A 20,811-nucleotide genomic window follows, 5' to 3' on the forward strand; every position below is an offset into this window, starting at 1 on the left:
CCTTTGATAGGATGCATGACGAGGATGTGGAATTTTGTTCTTACTTTATGGAGGTAAATGGAAATGGGAAACATAAAAGTGTGAGGATTGGGTGAATGTTAGGATGTTTTGTAATTTTCCTTTGCTTTTTTATAAGGTGACTATGTTTTTCTGGTTCTTTGTTTGTCACTTCAAATACTTATTTTTGTGAGTTGGTGGGCATTCAAAATGAATTGCATAGATTGGGTGGCATTGATGGTGATCCTCTCTTGAAAGAAATTGCACAATCTATGCAGGAAAATTATGAGAAGTATTGGGGAGACATTGAAAATATAAATTTGATGACGTTTATAGCAGTGGTTCTTGACCCAAGATATAAGATGAAATATTTGAAATATTAGTTTAATAAGTGGTATTCAAAAGAGATGGCAGAGTTTGCTTTAAAATTGGTAAGGGATGCAGTTTGCTTTAAAATTGGTAAGGCATGCTTTAGATAGCTTGTATGCCCACTATGCAAAGGGTACCAAATTCTCGAGTGCTAGTGGCAATGGCTAAGCCACCAATGTTGGTTCTTCAAAAGAATCAAGTGCTAGTATTCCATATAGGAATGGCAACGGGTCGGGTTCGGGCTGGGTTTTTCCATATCCGGACCCGACCCGCGGGTCTTAACCCGTGGCCCAAACCCGATCCATTTACTAAACGGGTTTTTTTCCCGGGGCCCGGACCCGCCCCCGTCGGGCCCCACGGGCCCCGCGGGCCCCGTTTAGGCCAACCAGATTTGGGCCCAACCAAAAAAAAAAAAAATGAAAAGAAGAAGAGAATTGAAGCCTAAACAGAGTCTAACGAAAATCTAATCACACTTTCCTCTTTTTTCCTCCTGAAAATGCAATCTATCAAAACCAAATATTCCTCTTTTTTTCTCACACTTAATCGGTAACCAAACAGTCTGAACAGAGCCAGAAAATCACGATTAACAAACCCAAAATCACAAACACAAAAATCCTAAAATCACAAACACAGAAATCATTGAATATACATGTTTAAATAAAAATAATTACAACATTTTCTCGGCTATTTTCTTGCCATCCAAACGGATCCAAGATCTAACAAACCAACCCATTTTCTCAGCTTCTTTTCTCGGTCGAATTACAGAGACAGTACAGCGGTTCGACAGATATTCTTCAACGACAAGTTGTTTGGGGGTTTGGAGGCTTCGAATTCGCTGAGGAACAGTGGGGGTTTCGATCAGAGGGTGAAGGAAATGTTGAGTATGAAAAGTCCATCGGATGATGCTGCACCTGCATCGCTAGTGTACGAGTTTTCTGGGCTTGGTTGGGGTTGTCGTGGTGAGAAGAGAAAAGAGTGAGTGAGGTTTGGTTGTGGCTGTGGTGGTCAGAGGAGAGAGGGAGAGGAAAGTGAGGCGGTGAGGACTGAGGGAGGCGTGTGTGTGAGAGTTGAGAGATGAAGAGGGAGAGGCGGCTGTGTGAGCTGAAATGAGGAGAGGAATAGAAAATATTAGGGTTTTTAGCTATATATATGTGAGGGGTAGTTTAGTAATTATATATATATATATATAACTGGATCTTATCCGGGTCGGGTTTCGGGTCGGGTTTAGGGTTTTTTTATAAAACCCGGACCCGACCCGGACCCGCTTCGGGTTTTTTTTTTTAAACCCATACCCGATCCTATTCTTTATCGGACCGGGTAAAATCCGGCCCATTAGGATCGGGCCGGACCGGGTATCCGCGGGTCGGATTTAAATTGCCATCCCTAATTCCATATGATCCATGGAAGAGTTACATGAGTTCGATGAACACATAGCTATAGAAGATGATAATGAATACACTACTAATGTGGACAAATATCTTAATGAAGCTAGTGAAAAAAAAAAAAATAGGGAGGGTTTTGATATTTTGGCTTGGCAAAAAGGGAATTCTACTAGATATGTAATAATTTCTGACGTAGCATGAGATGCCTCACATTTCTTTATAACCATTTGTTACCACCAAGCTTTCAAATTAAAAACTTTTATATCATTAAAATGAATTCATGGACCAGCCCCTACAAAATTCCAAAATTATAGATTTTTATATATTGATAAAGGCTGGATTATACCTCTATGCCTTTATGGTATGTTAAGCGCCATAATAATTCAAGAATACATCAAAGATGGAAGGAAATCCATGTTATGTAAGTTCAAGACCACTTTTCAACCAAGGTTTTAATGATATGTTTTAACTCTAAAGATCCATCTTAATGGAGCAACCAAATTTTTTTCCAAGACTACAGCTACTCAATATATGAAACATAAAATTGGAAATAATCCTTTTATTATTCCTAGTATGTTGAATCAACCACCTATGCTTTTAATCCATCAACCTGATTTCTTTGTAGAAATATGCATCCATACTTTTCTGGATTATACAAAAAGCCAAAGTTACAGAAAATAGAAATTTAATTTACTACGTGTCAATAAGTCACCTGTTTAACCCGGATAAATATTTTTATTAATAGCTGTGAATAAGAGATTCCAAGCACAGGTAAAAGGGAGAATATAAATTTAATTTACAATGTGTTAATAGTCTATGTGAATATTGTTAATTCCATAGGTAAAAGAGTTATAGAGAAAATGCATCAAACTGACTCTCATAGGCAACTGTTTCACTAGCAAAGCAACTATAGGGAGGAAAAAGTGAAGTTACTACCTTGCAATACTCTGATATGAACAAAATACTGATGCCCCAGAAGATAGTGGTAGAACATCCCAAGTAGCAATTGCCCTAAAGCTGAAGCTATCCTCAAAAAGGTACCGGTAGAAGATGAAACTTGTAACATTCGTAGCATCTAGCATGCAAATTGAAGATTTCTTGTATTTTGATCAACTATATCTTCCAAAGGAGAAAAAAAAAAAGGATACATAATCTGTTTTTTTTTTTTTTTTTTTGATAAGTAATATTTAATCTTACTTTTAGGAAAGCTATTTCGATATATAGATTGAGATACGACAGACTCAATTTTTTGCTTGTAGATGCATAAGTAGTACCGGCATTTTTTTTTTTTTCCCGAAGAAACAACTCTTGTCTTGTTTAGAATTCTGACCTTGTCCCATATCAAATCACTGAGAAACTTAACCAAATGTAAACAAAAGAAAATAAGAGAAAGTTGGGTATTTAATTAACAGAAAAGGATTGAATATCAAAGGTGTTGTATGAACCTTTACAGATACTGAAGTGCATGATCCTTCAAAAATCAATTCAAATCTCAAGAATAATTAAGTAGTCTTAGAGCATTCCCCACCGATTTCCACCTGGCATCATGTTGACGAGTGAGGAAAAGAACATACTTCAAAGTTCCAATTAGAAGTGTTCACACACTGATCAAGACTGAGTTGCCAAGCTGGAGCCAAGCTAATCGCACCGCCAGAGGAGGCTGCTGAAGATGAACAAGACGATGGTCAGTAGAGTGACTGAGATTCCAACCTCCACCAGTACAGTTGTCGGCGGACGATTTCAGATTCCAGTGAAAACTGCACTGATCATGTTATATATATATTTGCAACTTCTTTATCCAAATCGCAGAACCTAGACCAGATCTACCTCTTCTCAAACCACCCAACTAAGAACCCAATCCCAGTCCCAGATTTGCTTCTTCAGGCAAATCCCATATCTACCCAGAATCTTTCAGTACCAGATCTTCTTCTTCACCTCCCCAGTAGTCCAGTAACGAACCCCAGATCTGCTACTTCAGCCAAATCAACCACAATCAAACATTCAAACCCATCAAAACCTAAGATCTAAATATCCAAATATCAAAACCGACACAGAAAATCATATCCAAACGAGAGAAGATTTCAATCTCACCTTCCAAGTATGATTTTAAACCTGACTGGGGAAGATTTTGGTTGCTTGGCTCCAAACCCTGCCCCCTAAACCCAATCAAACCAGCCAATGTTCAGCTCTAGTTCCAATGCCATGTTTTCTGCCAGCTTACAGGAGGGAAAAAAAAAAAAAAACTCCTGATTAAGTTTGGTTTTTTTTTTTTTTTTTTTTTTAATAAGTAATAAGAATTTTATTAATCAAACTGAAAAATAGAAGAAAGCAAGTACAAGGTGTTCATGATGGTGAACACAAAGAAATGCTACAAACAAACAAATAGCAACAAACAAACAAACAGCAAGCAGCAACAAACATCAAGAATAAACTTAAAAGAGCAATACTAAGAGACGAAATAAACTCCGAGATAGTGGAACTATCCGAGAAGCCCCAACACCTAGACCAATCAAATAAAATCTTTTGGCATAGAGCTTGTAATTGACCCAAGGATTTCTCGATGTCCTCAAAAGAGCGCCGATTTCTTTCTGTCCAAACAATCCACATCAAATAGCCAGGAATCATATTCCAAATGTCTAAATTAAATTTTCCCAGTCAAAAGCTCCAACAATACACCAAGCTTTCCACAGAACCTGGCATGACCCATTGAGTCCCAAAGATCTGAAACATATAGACCCACAAAGAGTGAGCTATAGGACAGTGGAGGAGAAGATGATCCACAGTTTCCTCATTCCGATGACACATACAACACCAATTCACCAAAATGTGTCCCCTAAGCATAAGATTATCCAATGTAAGGATCTGCCCATGAACCGCTGTCCACACAAAAAAAGCCACCCTCTTAGGGATCTTAGCTTTCCAAACACCCTTCCACGGAAAAATGGATAAAGCTGCACCCCTAATGGTATTATAATAGGACTTGGTATCAAACATGCCATTTCCTTTGAGACACCAATGGGAAGTGTCACTCCCACCACCCCTAGGGATCCGAGGTTGAATGCACTCAAGGAAAGAGTAGGCATCCTCTAATTCCCTTTCATGAAAATCCCTATGAAATCTCAAATTCCAAATTCTAACATTACCATCCTCCTGGTAGCATAAAACATCCGAGATGCAAGCTCCTTTGTCATTAGAACACACATACAACTGAGGATAGAGCCTTTTTAGTGAGTTATCTCCAACCCATTTATCATGCCAAAAAAGAATACGAGTGCCATCACCCACCACTAAGGCCACATGGTTGGAGAAACTCTCCCAACCATCATGAATACCACGCCACAAACCACATTCGTGTGCCCTTCTACATAATTTAGTAGTCCACCCCCCTTGACCCTCTCCATATTTATATGCAATAACCCTTCTCCATAAACGAGTTTCTTCTCGCCCAAACCTCCATAACCATTTCCCTAACAAGGCTTTATTAAAATGCACTAACTTCCTGATCCCCAAACCACCTGTCTCTATCGGAAAACACACCTTCTCCCAAGCCACCAAAGAATATTTGAAACACTCCTCTGAAGTTCCCCATAAAAAATTTCTCTGAATCCACTCCAATCTATCAGCCACAGCTACAGGGATGACAAATAAAGATAGATAGTACGTAGGAAGGCAAGAAAGAGTACTCTTCACCAGGGTAAGTCTCCCCCCCTTCGATAAATAAAGACGCTTCCAACCAGAAAGTTTCTTCTCCATCCTCTCCAAAATAGGATTCCACACAAATGCTGTTTTGTATGGGGTTCCCAACGGCATTCCCAAGTATTTCATAGGCAGACTACCCACCCTACAACGAAGAATGGTAGCCAAAGCATCTAAATTTCCAACCTCCCCCACCGGAACAATCTCACTCTTCCCCGCATTAACTTTCAAACCAGTAAAAGCTTGGAAGCAAGTCAAAGCCAGCCTAATAGACAACAACTGCTCTCTAGAAGCATCACAAAACAATATGGTATCATCTGCAAACAACAAGTGTGAAATGCGTACCCCTATAGAGTTAGATGGCCCCACATGAAAACCACGAAGCAGACTACAATCGTCAGTTTTCTTCAAAATCCTACTTAGAACCTCCATAATAAGAAGGAAGAGAAGAGGGGACAGCGGATCACCTTGTCTCAACCCACGAGAGCTTCCAAAAAAGCCTACCGGAGAGCCATTCACAATAATAGAAAAGCGAACAGTACTTATACAAGCCTTAATCCACCCCCTCCATTTCACCCCAAAACCCATCCTATCCAATAGATAGAACAATGCATCCCAATTCACATGGTCATAGGCTTTCTCAATGTCCAATTTGCAAACCACCCCGGGAACATGGCTCTTCAATCTACTGTCTATGCACTCATTAGCAATAAGCACCGAGTCCAAAATTTGTCTCCCACCAACGAAAGCATTTTGAGATTCAGAGATGAGACTATCTAGCACCACCCTCAATCTATTTGTCAATACCTTAGACAGCAGCTTGTACACACTCCCGATCAAACTAATAGGCTGAAAATCCTTAACATCAATAGCATTATTTTTCTTAGGGATTAGAGTGAGAAACGAGCCATTTAAAGATCGTTCAAACACTAAATACCTGTGAAAGTGCTCAAAAACAGCCATGACATCCACCTCCACCACGCTCCAACATTTGTGAAAAAAAGCCATAGTGAAGCCATCTAGACCAGGAGCTTTATCCCCCTCCATCTCCATCAAAACCTGGGTCACCTCTTCTTTAGAGAACTCCCTTTCCAAGGACATCCTCTCCAATGCAAGCAAAATCCAGTCCATCCACAGTTGGACGCCACATATCTGTCTCTGTGTAAAGGTTTTGATAGAACTGAACCACCTGAGCTTGAACAGAAGACCCATCCTCATATAAGACACCATCTACCTCGATGCTTCTAATGTGATTAGCTCTTCTATGAGAGTTCGTTAATCTATGAAAGAACCGAGTGTTATTATCTCCCTCCTTCACATACAAAGCCCGAGACTTTTGTCTCCAAAAAGTCTCTTCTAAAGCGGCTACAGCTGCAATATCTCCTTTAACCTGAGTACGGTGGGATTCTTTGTCATTTGAGAGGCCCAACAGTTCTTTCTTAGCATCAAGACCCAATAATTCAGACAGCAAACACTTCTTCCTAAAAGCCAAATCTCCAAAATCCTCCTTATTCCACTTCTTAAGGTCTTCTTTAAGAGACTTTAATTTTTGAACTAGAACGAAACTTGGGGAGCCCATAAAGCTCTACCCCTCCCACCAATGTTTAACTCTCTCTACAAAACCCTCAACTTTGAGCCACATATTCTCAAACTTAAAAGCACATCGCCCCCTACCCACTCCCCCAGCTTCTACCAAAAGCGGACAATGACCAGAAATAACACGAGGGAGCACCCTTTGAGACACATTCCCAAAATTATCCACCCAATCCACAGATACTAGAGTCCTGTCAATACGGGACATAGCTTGCGACTCAGCATCTCTAAACCAAGTGAAAGCAGCCCCATCCAATGGTAAATCCACTAGATAATTGCTCTCAATGAAGTCCAAGAATGCAAGCATGGCTGGGCAAAAAGACTCACAACCAAGCCTCTCACATGGGTATCTAATAATGTTAAAATCACCAAATAAAAACCAAGCTATGTTCCACCTGACACGAACCCCAGACAGCTCCTCCCACAAAGCAGCCCTATTATGATCAGCATTAGAACCATAAAGACCAGTGCAGACCCATTCAAAACCATCCAAAACTCCCCTAAGAAGAACACTAACAGAGAACTGACCAATAGAAACATCAATTTTCTCAACCACCCGTTTATCCCAGATCAGCACAACCCCCCTAGATGTTTGAACCGCGTCCAGACCAGCCCAATCAGTGAAGGGACTACCTCATAAGCTCCGCACAAGAGCAGAATTTAAAGAAGCAAGTTTAGTTTCTTGCAAACATACAACATCACATCTCCATTCCTTCAAAAGATTCTTACACACCTCCCTCTTTTGGGGGTTATTTAACCCCCTAACATTTCAAGAAAGAAGTCTTAAGGACATTGATAACTACCAAGAGCCCCTAAACCAGATGATGAACCTTTGTTCCGAGAGTAAGTCCTTTCATAATTTACTGAAGAAAACAGACCCCGCAATTCCCTAAGATCTTTCTGTCCAGCTTTATCAAGTCGCCTAAAACAACCATCTTGGCCTACCTCAAGACACTCCTACTCTAATAAACGAAATAAAGCCACACACTAAGCCTCATGTTTAACAATAGGAAAGCCCACCATTTTGCAGAAGCTCTTCATCATTGCAGACACCCATTTCAAGTGTTCCACCTTTGATGCAACAATCTCACCTTCCTCAGCCACCCTAGGGACCCAACAAGCCAACGGAACACACTCTAGTGGACTGCTGCTGTTCTCCCAATTACCCAAACCTCTGGTATCAGCCCCACTAAGCCCCTCAGATTCACAAATGCGCAAACTGTTGGCATTCGCAACTACCGACGTTGACATACCTGTTTGGGAGTCACACCCCTCAATGTCACTTAAGCTTTGAACCTCCGAAAATACTTCCTCCACCTCCTCAGACCAAGGGTCCCCCTCCCTACCCAAATGGTTCAGTGGAGAAAACTGATTGGACACCATCCATTGTTGCCGATGGAGAGGATTACCACTTATAGAAATGATATCCATCGACAGCACCACCGGGTGTGGACCCATCTCCATTCCTTCGAGCTGCCCAGGACTGGTTAAGTCCACTTTGTGCCTCCGGTCTTCCCCAATTTGCCTCACTGCCACCCGATCAGAATGGGAATCCACCAAGACGGGCGAGAACCTCCGGAACAGGGCAAGAAATACTTTCAGCCCTCATCGGATCCTCGGAAACCACCGTCGGAGCTTCGGGAGCCACCGTCGGAGCCTCGGGAACCACCGCCGGCGCCTCCGAAACCACCATCGGCTCCATCGCCGCTACCCTGAGTACTGTCGAGGTCCTGCCTGACCCACTCATGCCCTTATCGCAAACCAAGGACTCGTTCAACCCATTTGGATCAGAGGTATAAACTGCCTCTAACTGGGTTTTAACAATTTCATAAGCTAAGTGGGCTTGGGCTGGGGCTTGGACATGGGCTTGGGCTTGGGTCTGAGATACCACAAGCCCCACTACCGTAGGCCATTGTGACTTCACTGGATCCGTCCATGAAACAACCCTTTTACCTGCTGGGTTCACACTTTTAAGAGAGTTCTGTTGGTTCAACCAAGAAACCACTCTTTTACTCCCTTCGGGTACAAACACCTTCAGCGCCAAAATGTCAGTAGTCAACTTAAACAAGAAATCACGCGTGGGTCTGCCATTTTTGTTAGAAACTTGCAACCACAGTTTCACCCTTAAGCACGTTCTGTCCCAAAATGGCACTAGAATTTTCAAAATTCCTTAATTTCCACTGGTTGCCAGTTTGGATAGGTTTCTTCCCATCATGTCCACCACCAACCGACAGACCACCACCAGCATCTCCAACGGAATTCCTCCCTTCCACCCGAGCTGTGTTAGAACCAGATAGAAAACTATCTAATTCTTTTGAAAACAAACACCACCCAGCCCAGTTTGAACTCGCAGGAACCATAACACAACCACGTCGAGTTCCACCAAAAAACACAGCAATGTCCACAAAAACACCAGCCTTATTCGACCTTCCCCGGAATTCAAAAAACTTATTGTTTCCCTATATCGTTTGTACAACAAATCCTTACCTAGAACCCAATCACGAATATCGGCAAAACAAGAGAGAATCCATTTCAAACCCTTACGACTCAGCCAAACGGAATTTTTAATATTCCGATGACTTTCGTGTATAGCATAAGAGTCAGCCCGTTCTCCGTCAAAGGAGAATGAAAAGATTTTGGAGTCAGTGCGAAAAGAACCTTTTCTGCCCCGCCTGACCTGGGGAGAAGGTTTGAGAACTGAGTTGGGGAGAGGGACAATGTTGGGAGGTGTGGGTGAAATGGTAGTGATTGTTGTAGGCACTAAAGGTGGTTGTAACGGCAGGACAGAGGAGGATGTGATGGGCATTGAAGAAGTAAGAGGTGGACATAAAGGGCGGTATGGCAAAAAACCAAAAGGTGATGGAAACGGTAAAGGAAAGAATCCAGGGAATTGAGGAGGTGACTGGTTGTGAGGCAGTGGTAGAGAGGGGAGCAGAGGAGGGAAGGATGAAGGCTGTGTGGTAGGGAGGGAGGTAGGGGTGAGAAGGGTAGGGGGGGGCTGTATCATGCTAGCTTTGTTAATTATCCGCTTGCTAAAAGTTCTAAACCACAAATCCTCCTAACCCTAACCCACCATCCATCATTACTAATTACAAGGAGGAAAGAATATTCCATTACTGCTTGCATGGTAATTCAAACTCATGCAACTGTGTTCTAAGTTCTCCTATTACTACGACCATAGAGACTATTTGCTATACTTCTTTTTGCTTCATGTTTGCCTCCAGTGTTGACAGGGTTTTTTTTTTTTTTTTTTTTTTCTTTAACAGTATTGGCCTACAGGATCATAAAAGTTTGGTTTCTCCAATTCCAATTATTTAAATTTTAGATTTCATTTCATCCCTTTTTTTTTTTAAATTAAATGCATAATGTGTAATCCATCTGAAATCTAGTACATTTCTAGACTATATTTCAAGCTGTGCTAAATAAATGAAGCTACAGAACAATCATTTTTAAAAAGCACAGAGATTTCAGCTTTAAAATCTACTACAAATCAAACAATACATTATAGAAGCTTATACAAAAAAAGAAAAGAATTTAAGCAATGAAATACCTTATTACTTTTTTGAAATGATCTAACAACACAATGTTACTCCAATATCAGCAAGTGTGACTTTCCATTCTGTTTATGCACCTAAACCAATAAACAGACCAAGTATATCACTTTACTAACTTGATTTTGAGATACTTTATGTGCAGTGATGATTAGAATTATAAAGAGAGCAGTTGACAGAGATGAGAGGAGGTTTGTTTTCAGTCAGTGAAAAAAATAGAGTTGAGAAGTTGAAGTTCTACATACACATCAATCTTCAGACATCAAAAGGCAACTGAAAATATAAACAAAATACAAGGGAATGGTAATATGCTAAGCCATATGACTAACACTACAATAATACAGGGACAGAGATGTGTGCTTTAACAGTTAATTTCTTAATTAAAATACCATTTTTTCAGAAGAAATTAATATAGCATTTCTCTGGCAGATTTGGGACTGTGTTTAAGTAGCTGAAGACCCACGCTGAGCATGGGATTAATTTTGAAAAAAAAAAGTGCAATAACCCAACTATACTATCTTGCCATTAGTGGGTATGGCACAGTTATCACAATTCATGAATTATATATAAACTACAGTATTTAAACTGTCACAATTCATGTATTATGCTGACATCACAAATGATTCTTCATTTTTGTTCATATCTCTTGAAGCCAGGAAATTTAAAAGCACTTAAAGTATCTCAATTGGAGACTAACCCAAATCCTAGCAAAAGAATTTCCAAAAACCAATATAGCAATCAAGTAATCATGAGATACCATGAGGAATACATAACCATAGAACCATTAATAGTTAATAATGGATACATGCCTAAGCAATTGAATCAAAATTTTCCATTTGTAACTGACGAGAATACAAAGGCAAGTTCCTTCAAATATAATTGGCTTGTTGACATCCTTGTCAAACAACTCATAGGCATGCCTTGCATGTTGTTCCCAGCTCCCCATTCCTTCCAGCTGATGCACACTTATGGCAGCTGCACAAAATTCTTCAAAATTCAATTTTCTGTATTGAATAAAACTAAAAAACATACACAAGCAGACAATCAGCTGCCACTCTTATCGTTATATATTTTGGGAAGTTGCATTTTCAAATAAGGCAATCAGTTAAAACAAACAGAAATGTGATTTTGCAGCATTACCACAGTTTGCATAATCTAGGGCCTGTGAATCCTTCATCGAAGTGGGGGAATTCCTTATCACACCCTGTGAAGATAAGAATAGAAAAACATCTGACAGTTTTAAAGTTCTGCAAAGAGATGAATCCACTTATGCTTGCCTTAATAGTGTCAATTGTTCCCGCAGATAAGCTAACTGAGCTACAGTTAATGCTTTTGTGAACAAGTAATCCTGGATTGCAGCCTACCATTGATCACCTGGAATAGAAGTTGTCATTACAAATCAGACTTAAATATAATTACTATGAGATTTTTATTCCTTATTGTAGCTTCACATCATTATGTTAGGTAATAAAAAACATTTCAGTTTCCAAAGGATCAATTCTAATAGAAAATTTTTGCACATATTTGAATCATTTACCACCAATGGAAAAGTCTGCTATTGGCCAAGGACGAAGAATCTTTCTTCTAAAATCATTCTTTCTTATCATATGTTGGATACAGTTGAGTGGTTAACAGAGCCTGCAAACTTGAGAATGAGGCAGATAGAAAGGAGAGTAATGAATTTTGCATGCATGTATATCTCATTGTAGAGGACCAGCAGTGGGAAAATTAATTGGAAATAAAACATTGTATATTTATAATACAAGTATTGACATAAATAAATGATTTAGAAAGGGACGAATACAGTGGAAACTACACAAAGTTAAAAAAAAAAAAATGGGGACAATCTATAACTCAAAGGAGAGGAAAACAATTTCAAATTCTCATAATTGAATAATGGACTTGCAATGGATGGAGGAAACCTTCCTCTCTCATAGAATTTAAAAAGAAGAACAGATAAAGATGCGGTATGGTTACTTCCAAAAGGGCACAATGCAGAAGGTTTAGGCTAATGCGCAGCGATCTAAATCACCCATTGAACAAGCCACATTGCTAGGGAAAGAATTAAGCTTTAATCTTCTGTTTCCCCACAGCAGCTTGCCATTTTGTAGCATCTTTTTCTATTACTCTTAAGGATGTTGAAGTAATTTAAAAACTGCAGCTTGAGACCAAAATTCTTTAATTGTCAATTTGCCAAAACTAGCGTCTTTCAATCTTGAAATCCACAAGAAACAAAATATTGAACAGACATGAGACACAATTGTCTTTTTATCATTTTTATATGAATTAGAAATGGCTTTGGACTTGTAAAAATGATCACCTACATATGTTGGAATTCCAAGATCTTTGTCATTTTAAGTGAGATATTATCCTGGCATGTTGCATCAGGACTGAGTACAAGTGAAACAAAAGCAATTCAGCTTGTGAAACTAAAGAGTTGGCTTTGTCCTAACTCTGAACTACTGAAATCATAACCAGGTATTTGGTGTACTGCATGAGATCTTGCAAAAAAAAAAATCATTTCATTGACATGTGTCTTAATATTGCCTTCATATTTTCCAGAAAGGAAAACATAGAATTTTACCAGAATTTTCTTAATATATATTTCAAATTCAGATGGACTAACAAAAATATTCTCAAACATCTATATCATATGAATTTTGACTTCGAGATCTAGTGAGTGCAAAATCTGAAAGATTTCAACTATATAATAGTAAGCAGTCTGATCATGGAACGTACCTTTGTGGGAAAAAGAAAAAACTGAAGCTATTCTCTGATGCTCTAGTAATTAGCGGAAGCCGATTTCAAATTCTGAAGGAATAAGGAAATGCCACCTTCTATTTGTAACAAATAGTGCATCCTTTTCTTAATTCTGAAAAATCTCTTCAAGAAATAACAGATATCAAAAATAAGAAATTAGTATAAAACAAGGAACTAGACTTCAATAAAACTGCACTAAGGCCTCCCATTTATTTATTATTATCCGTTTAGTTCTTAAATGCTATCTGTTGTTATTTTATTTTTGGCCATTAAGCATTCAACATAATTATTTTTTGTTCATTAAAATGAATCCCTGGACTTAGCACATTGACATAGCACAAATTGAAGAACTTGCCTACGTGTGGTTGTGGTGGGTGTAGGGTTTTGATGGATAAAAGAGAGGAGAAAAAGGAGAAAAGAACCACATAGGCCAACATGCCTCTATGCTCAAACACTCAACAGTTTTATTAATCAATTCCATCTCCTTGAATATATTAAGCACAATTTATATAAAGACCTTTTTTTGTACTAGTAGTATTAGGACTCCTAATCAACTCCATTACCTTGAATACATTGAGCACAATTTATATAAAGACCTTTTTCTTGTATTAGTAGTATAGGATTCCTACTAGTACTAGGCCTCCTAGTTTAACTAGTAAAACCTAATAAAATACTAACTTGGACCCAAAGAAAATAAACATAAGCTATTTAGGATCTCCTAGAAGATTCTAGACTCAACCAAATTACCAAAATACCTTAACTTGCAGGCATTGCGGAAATTACATATTTGCCCCCAAAAAATAAAATAAAATCTCAAATAAAGAACTGTTTTTAACTCTAAAAGACTCATACTTGGACCATTAAAACAACATGACTTTCCCGTTAATTGGACTTCACATGTGGACCCCATAAAATAATTCTTGAATAGGCAAATTTGCAAATAATAGCAAGTTAGTCTTCCACAGCTGCATCAAACGTACAAGATTCTAATTTATATGATTTCAACAGATGTTAAACGAAGGCTGGATTATAACTTCATGCCTTTATGGTAAGTTAAGCGGCCTTAAATTCAAGACTACATCAAGGATGAAAGGAAATCCATTTTATGTAAGTGAAAAACCACTTCCTATACAAGGCTCGTATGAAGTCACAACTTTTGATATCCATCTCAATTGAATATTTGTGCAGGACAACAGCTACTCAGTCTTTGAAACAAAAGATTGGTAATAATCCATTTATTCTTCCTAGTTTGTTGAACCAACAACTTAACTTTTAATCCATCAACCTGATGGCGTTGTTTAAAAATTAATGTGAATTATATTTTCTTTTATGGAATATAAAAAAAGCTGAAGGTACAGAAAATTTGAGGAAAAAGTGAAGCTATCCTCGAAAAAGGTTTTGGTAGTTTGTTACTTTTGTAGGTAGAAGAGACTTATAGAGAAAAATGCATCAAATTGACTCTCATAGGAAACTCATTTCACAATTTTCACTAGCAAAACAAATATAAGGAGCAAAAATTGAAGTTATTACCCTTGTAATATTCTGATATGAACAAAAAAACTGATGCTCCATTAGGTAATGGTAGAACATCCCAAACAGCAGTTGCCTAAAACTGAAGCCATCCTCAAAAAGGTATTGGTAGAAGATGAAACCAACATCCATACAATGTTGCATGCAAATTGAGGATTTGTATTTTGATTAACTAAATCTGCCAGAAAGAAAACAAGATAATAATTATTAATCCAACTTTTACAAAAGCTATTACAAGATAAGGATTGAGATAATTAAGACTCAATTTTTTGCTTGTCAATGCATTAGTAGTACCAGACTTTTTCGAAGAAACACCAACCCTAGATGGTTTAGAATTATGACCTTGTCTCTTATCTGCATACAGAATCAAATAATTGAGAACCCTAACTGAATTTACACAAAAGAAAACAAGAGAAAGTGGATATTTGATTAACAGAAAAAAAATAATAATAATAAAAAAATCAAATCTTAAAGGAGATGTATGAACCTATATAAATAGTGGAGCGTATGATGAATTATGATCCTTCAAAAAATCAATTTAAGTCTCAAGGATAACTGAGCAGTGTTGGAGCAGTCCCGACCTATTTCTAACTGGCATAATGCTGACAAGGAGAAGAAAATACTAGAAAGTTTTTAATGCTATGTTTTATGCTGGATTTCAGAAAAATACTCTTGATTATTTAAAATTTTATATCTCAGTTCATCCTGAATTTTTTTTTTTTTTTTGGTATTTAAAAGCACAAAGCGGAATCCATCCAAAATCTAGTGCGTTTCTAAACTATAAATTTCAATCTGTGCTTATAATCCAATTATGCTACAAATCAATAATTGAAGAGAGCAGAGAGATTTCTGTATTAAAATATCCTTAGCTTTGAGCAAAATATGGCATGGTAGAAGCTTATGCATAAAAATGAATTGCAGCAACTAAATACCTGATTAGTTATCTAAGTTGATCTTCCACAGCAAAGTCACTACAATATCAGCATGTGGGACTTTCCAGTCTGCTTATACACCTAAATCAAATAACAAAGCAAGTATTTTTGAGATACAATAGAGATCATTTGGGTTTATGTATCTGTCTTAATTTCTTCTTTTTCCCCTACCAATATGGAAAGAGGTCATATCATGAAGGATGAATTTTACGGGGGAAAGGAAAATTAAAGAACAAGAAGGTACTCACCACCTAGTTGTGGACTTTTGGCACAATTGCAGTGCCCAAAATTTGTAAACAAGCAAAAGTACAACATTGGGACTTTTTTTCATGATTCAACTGGTTTAGCATGTGAGGGCATTGATACCAGTGGCATCCACCCTCCTGTTGGGTTTGATTCCTTATAGCTTCAAATAGCACCAAAAAAGACACACACACATGAGATAAATGCAAATATGTTTCAGTAGAAAGACCCAAATAAAAGAATGAATGGGAGGAATAAATGTGAAATTTAAGTGTCTACAAAGAATTGGGATTACCCATACCTAAAAATTTGAAGATTTGGGTTCATCCACGTGAGCAATTTTAGGCAATCCTCCCATGTTTCCTAGGCACCCTTTTAGTTGTTTGTGTAGTGCTTTGAAAAAATATGCATTGCAAACAAATTGGCCACAACATCAAATATTGAAGAAGATAAATAAGTCGGCAGAAAAAGCAAAAAAGAAAAATTCGTAGTACCTACCCAAAGAAGTGGAAGCATATTGGTTGCTGAACATGAATTTAATCCCTAATTATTAAATTCCGGACATGAGCAATCCAATCCTCGCCAAGTCCCTCCTGGTATCTTTCTTTCAAGTGGGGACAGCCAGTGATTATCAGGGTTCGTAAAGAGGAGAGGCAATGCATTCCTTTAGGAAGTGATTTCAGATTGGGGCATCTATGAACTCCAAGCTTTACAAGTGATGTGAGGTTGACAATCCCGTCGGAGAGTGATTTTAGATTGGGGCATCTGTAAATTTCAAGGTTTTGAAGCGATGTAAGGTCGCCGATCCACACTGGTAAAGTAATCAAGCTGAGAACATCTGAAACTCTGAGTGTTTGCAGAGTAGTAATGCTAACAGATTGTGCGCCATCATCATTGAACAGATCAACCTCCTTGCAGCCGCTAATCTCCAGAAACTTGAGGGAGGTGAGATATTGTACGGACAGAGATAGAGACAGAGATTTTAGTCTAGGGCATTTCTGAATCTCTAGTCTCTCAAGGGAAGCCAGGTTTTGGAACCACTGCTCTGGCAGAAACTCTAGGTCCTGAATCGCAAACAAAGACAGAGACTTTAATTTGGAGAGAGGACAGGAGGAGTAAGAAGAGGAGGGAAGTGAAGAGGTAATTTTCATTTCCATTGTTTGTTGCAATGGCTTGCAGCTGACATTGTTAAGATCAAGCGATTCTTCAAGATATGGAAACATTGGCATGGAAGTCAAATTATTGCAATCCCAGATTTCCAGCCGAGAAAGACGAGGAAAGGAAGGCAATGATACATGCTGTTGATATTGAGAACTTGGTGTTGACACCATTGTTGCTACATTCATGATATCCCTCCGCCACCATCCCTTTAGATTAGGGCAACCCAACAATTCAAGTGACTCTAGGGATGGGAAAAATGCAGTTGAAGCAGGGATCTCATCAGTGATTTCCGATTCAGATATGTATTCTAAACTAGGCATAGTTTTAAGAGATAGATAGCGGAGATGCGGCAGTTGATACATTGGTGGTAGATGTTGGCACAATGATTTCGATATTTTTAATTCAACAAGAACAGTCAACAAAGGAAACCAACTTGGAAATCTCACACCCTGGTAACATTCCACATGCAACATTTTTAAAGCCTGGTGTGGCTGGAGGCCTTCCAACAAACTTTCATCATAATGAACATCTGGGACATCGATACATAATCTATGCCATCTTAATTGCAACTTTCTAAGATGTTGCTTGTTCTTCAAATTCGCAGCCTTGGCTTCCGTGGCAGCACCTTTCACCCTTCCCAAAATTGTAATAAGAAGTTCTCCTCTCAAATTATTTAGATTGTTCAAATCCGCTAGTCCACCACAATGCTGGTAGGACAAAGTGTTCACAATGAATAGTGGTAATATTTGAAGAGAAGTCAACTGCCCTAATCCAGGTGGCATGTGAGTCAAACTCTCACAGCCATCTATCTCAAGACTCCTGAGATTGACCAAATTTTGAATGTTTTTCGGTAGTTCTTTAAGTTTGAAACAATAACTCAGTTTTAGTGTTTGCAAATTCAACAATCTAATAATAGAACTAGGGAGAACTTCAATGTCATTCCTGGAAAGATCAAGGTACTTTAGATATGTCAAGTTTGCTATAGAATCTGGTACTACCACAATATGTAAGCAATGTAGGTCTAATGCACGCAAGCATCTAAAACTACAAATAATTCTATCAAGAGCTGACATATCATGATATATCCAGTTATCGCTTTTTAAAATAAACGTGCGTATCTTCTTTGCTTTGAATAACGAGCTTAAATTCTTCCCAAAAACATTGTGAGATGCAATTGACAAGTGATGAACATTTTCACTGACATTTTCTGCATTAGAATCAACAATTCTGCACTCAGCCATTGATATTGATTGTGCAAGATCATGCATTAAATCATGCATTTTAAAACCAACTACATTCCCAAGATGATCTTCTCTAGCTTCTTGGAAGAAGGACCTCCAAAGTAGATCCATAAAGTACTCATGAGCAACATCCTCCAATTGTTGTGTTTTGTTTGATGACCGGATAAATCCTTGTGCTATCCATAGTTGTATCACCATCAACTTTGAAATCTCATAATCTTTAGGAAACAATGAACAATAAGCAAAACAACACTTTAAATATGAAGGGAGATGATCGTAACTCAATTTTAGAATTGGTAAAATACCACTACCATATGCTCCTTGAGATAAATCTTTAAGTTCCATATTCTTGATATATGACCATTCACTCTCTGTCCTTTTAAAGTATAATGTTCTCCCTATCATCTTTATAGCAAGAGGCACTCCGCAACATTTTTCTACAATAGCCATTCCAATAGCTTCAAACTTAGTATTAATCGTTTCTTGCCCTTTTCTAAATGCCATTTGCTTTAATAAAGACCAAGACTGGTTTTTCGACAAGCCCTGTAGATAATATGGTGAGATTGTGCTAGTAATCATTGCAACCAATTTAGTTCGTGTAGTTATCACCACCCTACTTCCCTTTGAGCCACCCATCAATAGACTTTTCAACTCAAACCACCTTTTCCTATCCTCGTTCCACACATCATCCAGCACAAGTAAGAACTTCTTGTGGTTAAGTTGCTCACGAAGTTCACGTTGCAACTCATCCATTCCAAGGTTTATAGGTATCCTGCCAGTTGCAGATGCAATTATGTTTTCAACAATTGTTTTTACATCAAACACATCAGAGACACAAACCCACATTCTCAACTCAAAATAAGTCTTAATTTTCTCATCATTGTATACATATAGAGCAAGGGTGGTCTTGCCCAGCCCTCCAATCCCCACTATGGAAATGAATGAGACATTCTCTTCAAAATCAAAGTCCAATAATAGATCTATGATGGCCTTCTTATCTTCCTCTCTCCCAATAACTTCTTCCTCACATACAAATGAGCAAGTTTGGTCCATCTCCCTAATCACTGCCCTCGTCTGTAAAGGATGTTCTACCAACTGGAACTTGTTGCAATCATTTACTATATCATTAAGTCTCTGCCTCATCGCTTTTATTTTCCGAGACATCATTGAACTAAGAGCAAGTTGGTTTGAACTCGAAAAGAAAGAACGTACCTTCATTGTCATTTTATCTCCACCCATCACCCTTCGCCGCAAATCTGCAGTGTAGAAATCGGTCAGCAAGTCATCCGCATCATAGACTGCATCATTGAGCTTCATGAGCCAGTGCTTGACTTGATGGTTCTTGCCCTGCTGCTCCTCTGCATCTTGTAGTACAGCTTGAAAAGTGGAAACAATATTCTTCAATTTTTCGAACTCACCTTTGACACCCCACGTGGATCCAATCTCTTGGAAAGCCATAGAGCCCAACGTTTCAATGATCGTCTGCGTAATACCCAACAGGATTGCTTCAGCCATTTCTTCTTGGTGAGTGAAAGAAAACAGTGGAAGATAGATAGATCACAAGAGAGCAGAAAGCAGTAGTTGTTGAATTTTTTTTTTTTGAGACTCAGTAGTTGTTGAAATTGAAATACCCAACGTGAGAGAAGGGATAGGGTTTGAAGTTGTTCATAAAGAGGACCCACAGCTCAATTTCCACCTTAGAAAAGGCTTCGCCACCCAATTCCGCGTGATCACGCTGTCCGCGAACTGCAATGCCACGTATACACACACCCAAGAAAAAAAAAAAAAAAAAAGTTACAACTCACAATAGTTGAAATGTTAAATACTTGAATTAATAAGTATTTATTGATTTTTTTACTATATATCAACGCTACTTTTTTATCTCTTATTAATAATTGGTTGCATCAAAATTACCTCTTATTAATAATTTATCACATTAAAATTATTTTTTTGAAATGTATTTTCAAATTTTTTTTTTTAATAGCGAAATAGAGTAAGAGAAATTGTCGTTCCACACATGAAGTGCACCACACTCTAGTGCGTTATTAATATCTTGTAATTTTGTTTGAGTTTCTTTTTATTATTTTTCTATTTTTTTAATATTTGTTGTTTAAAAAAATTATTAAACAACACTAATTAATTCTTTGGTAAAATTAATATTTGACATATAGTAATATTAAATATGACCTTTTTTTGTACTTCTATTTATATTTTATTTTTTATTGTAATAGATATGAAATAAGTATTTTTAATCATTAATAGGGTCCAAATTTAAAAACTAGACTTCTAAACAAAATCAAAGTTGATTTTATAATAAATCCTTTAATTTTGTACAATAAAAAGAAATTTTTGTGAC

General features: G+C 38.0%; 1 protein-coding gene across 12 annotated transcripts; it reads right to left on the reverse strand.

Moving 5' to 3' along the window:
• Positions 1-3,089: 3,089 nt before the first annotated feature.
• On the reverse strand, positions 3,090-20,063 carry LOC115979305 (putative disease resistance protein RGA3). 12 transcript variants are annotated; one of them, XM_031101317.1, is made up of 10 exons: positions 16,552-20,063; positions 16,355-16,446; positions 16,059-16,216; positions 15,811-15,891; positions 15,173-15,232; positions 14,879-15,056; positions 13,328-13,460; positions 12,126-12,233; positions 11,729-11,962; positions 11,230-11,563 (listed from the first exon to the last, which is right to left on the reverse strand). In XM_031101317.1, exon 1 carries the CDS (start codon positions 19,968-19,970, stop codon positions 16,590-16,592), a length of 3,381 nt encoding a protein of 1,126 aa, XP_030957177.1. In that variant the 5' UTR covers positions 19,971-20,063; the 3' UTR covers positions 11,230-11,563; positions 11,729-11,962; positions 12,126-12,233; positions 13,328-13,460; positions 14,879-15,056; positions 15,173-15,232; positions 15,811-15,891; positions 16,059-16,216; positions 16,355-16,446; positions 16,552-16,589. The 12 variants fall into 12 exon arrangements, with proteins under 12 accessions (XP_030957181.1, XP_030957186.1, XP_030957183.1 ...); XM_031101318.1 differs by having other exon boundaries at positions 12,126-12,226; positions 13,328-13,471; XM_031101316.1 differs by having other exon boundaries at positions 13,328-13,471.
• Between the last annotated feature and the right edge of the window lie 748 nt (positions 20,064-20,811).

This window comes from Quercus lobata, chromosome 3, assembly GCF_001633185.2.
Source record: "Quercus lobata isolate SW786 chromosome 3, ValleyOak3.0 Primary Assembly, whole genome shotgun sequence".
Classification (NCBI taxonomy): Eukaryota; Viridiplantae; Streptophyta; class Magnoliopsida; order Fagales; family Fagaceae; genus Quercus; species Quercus lobata.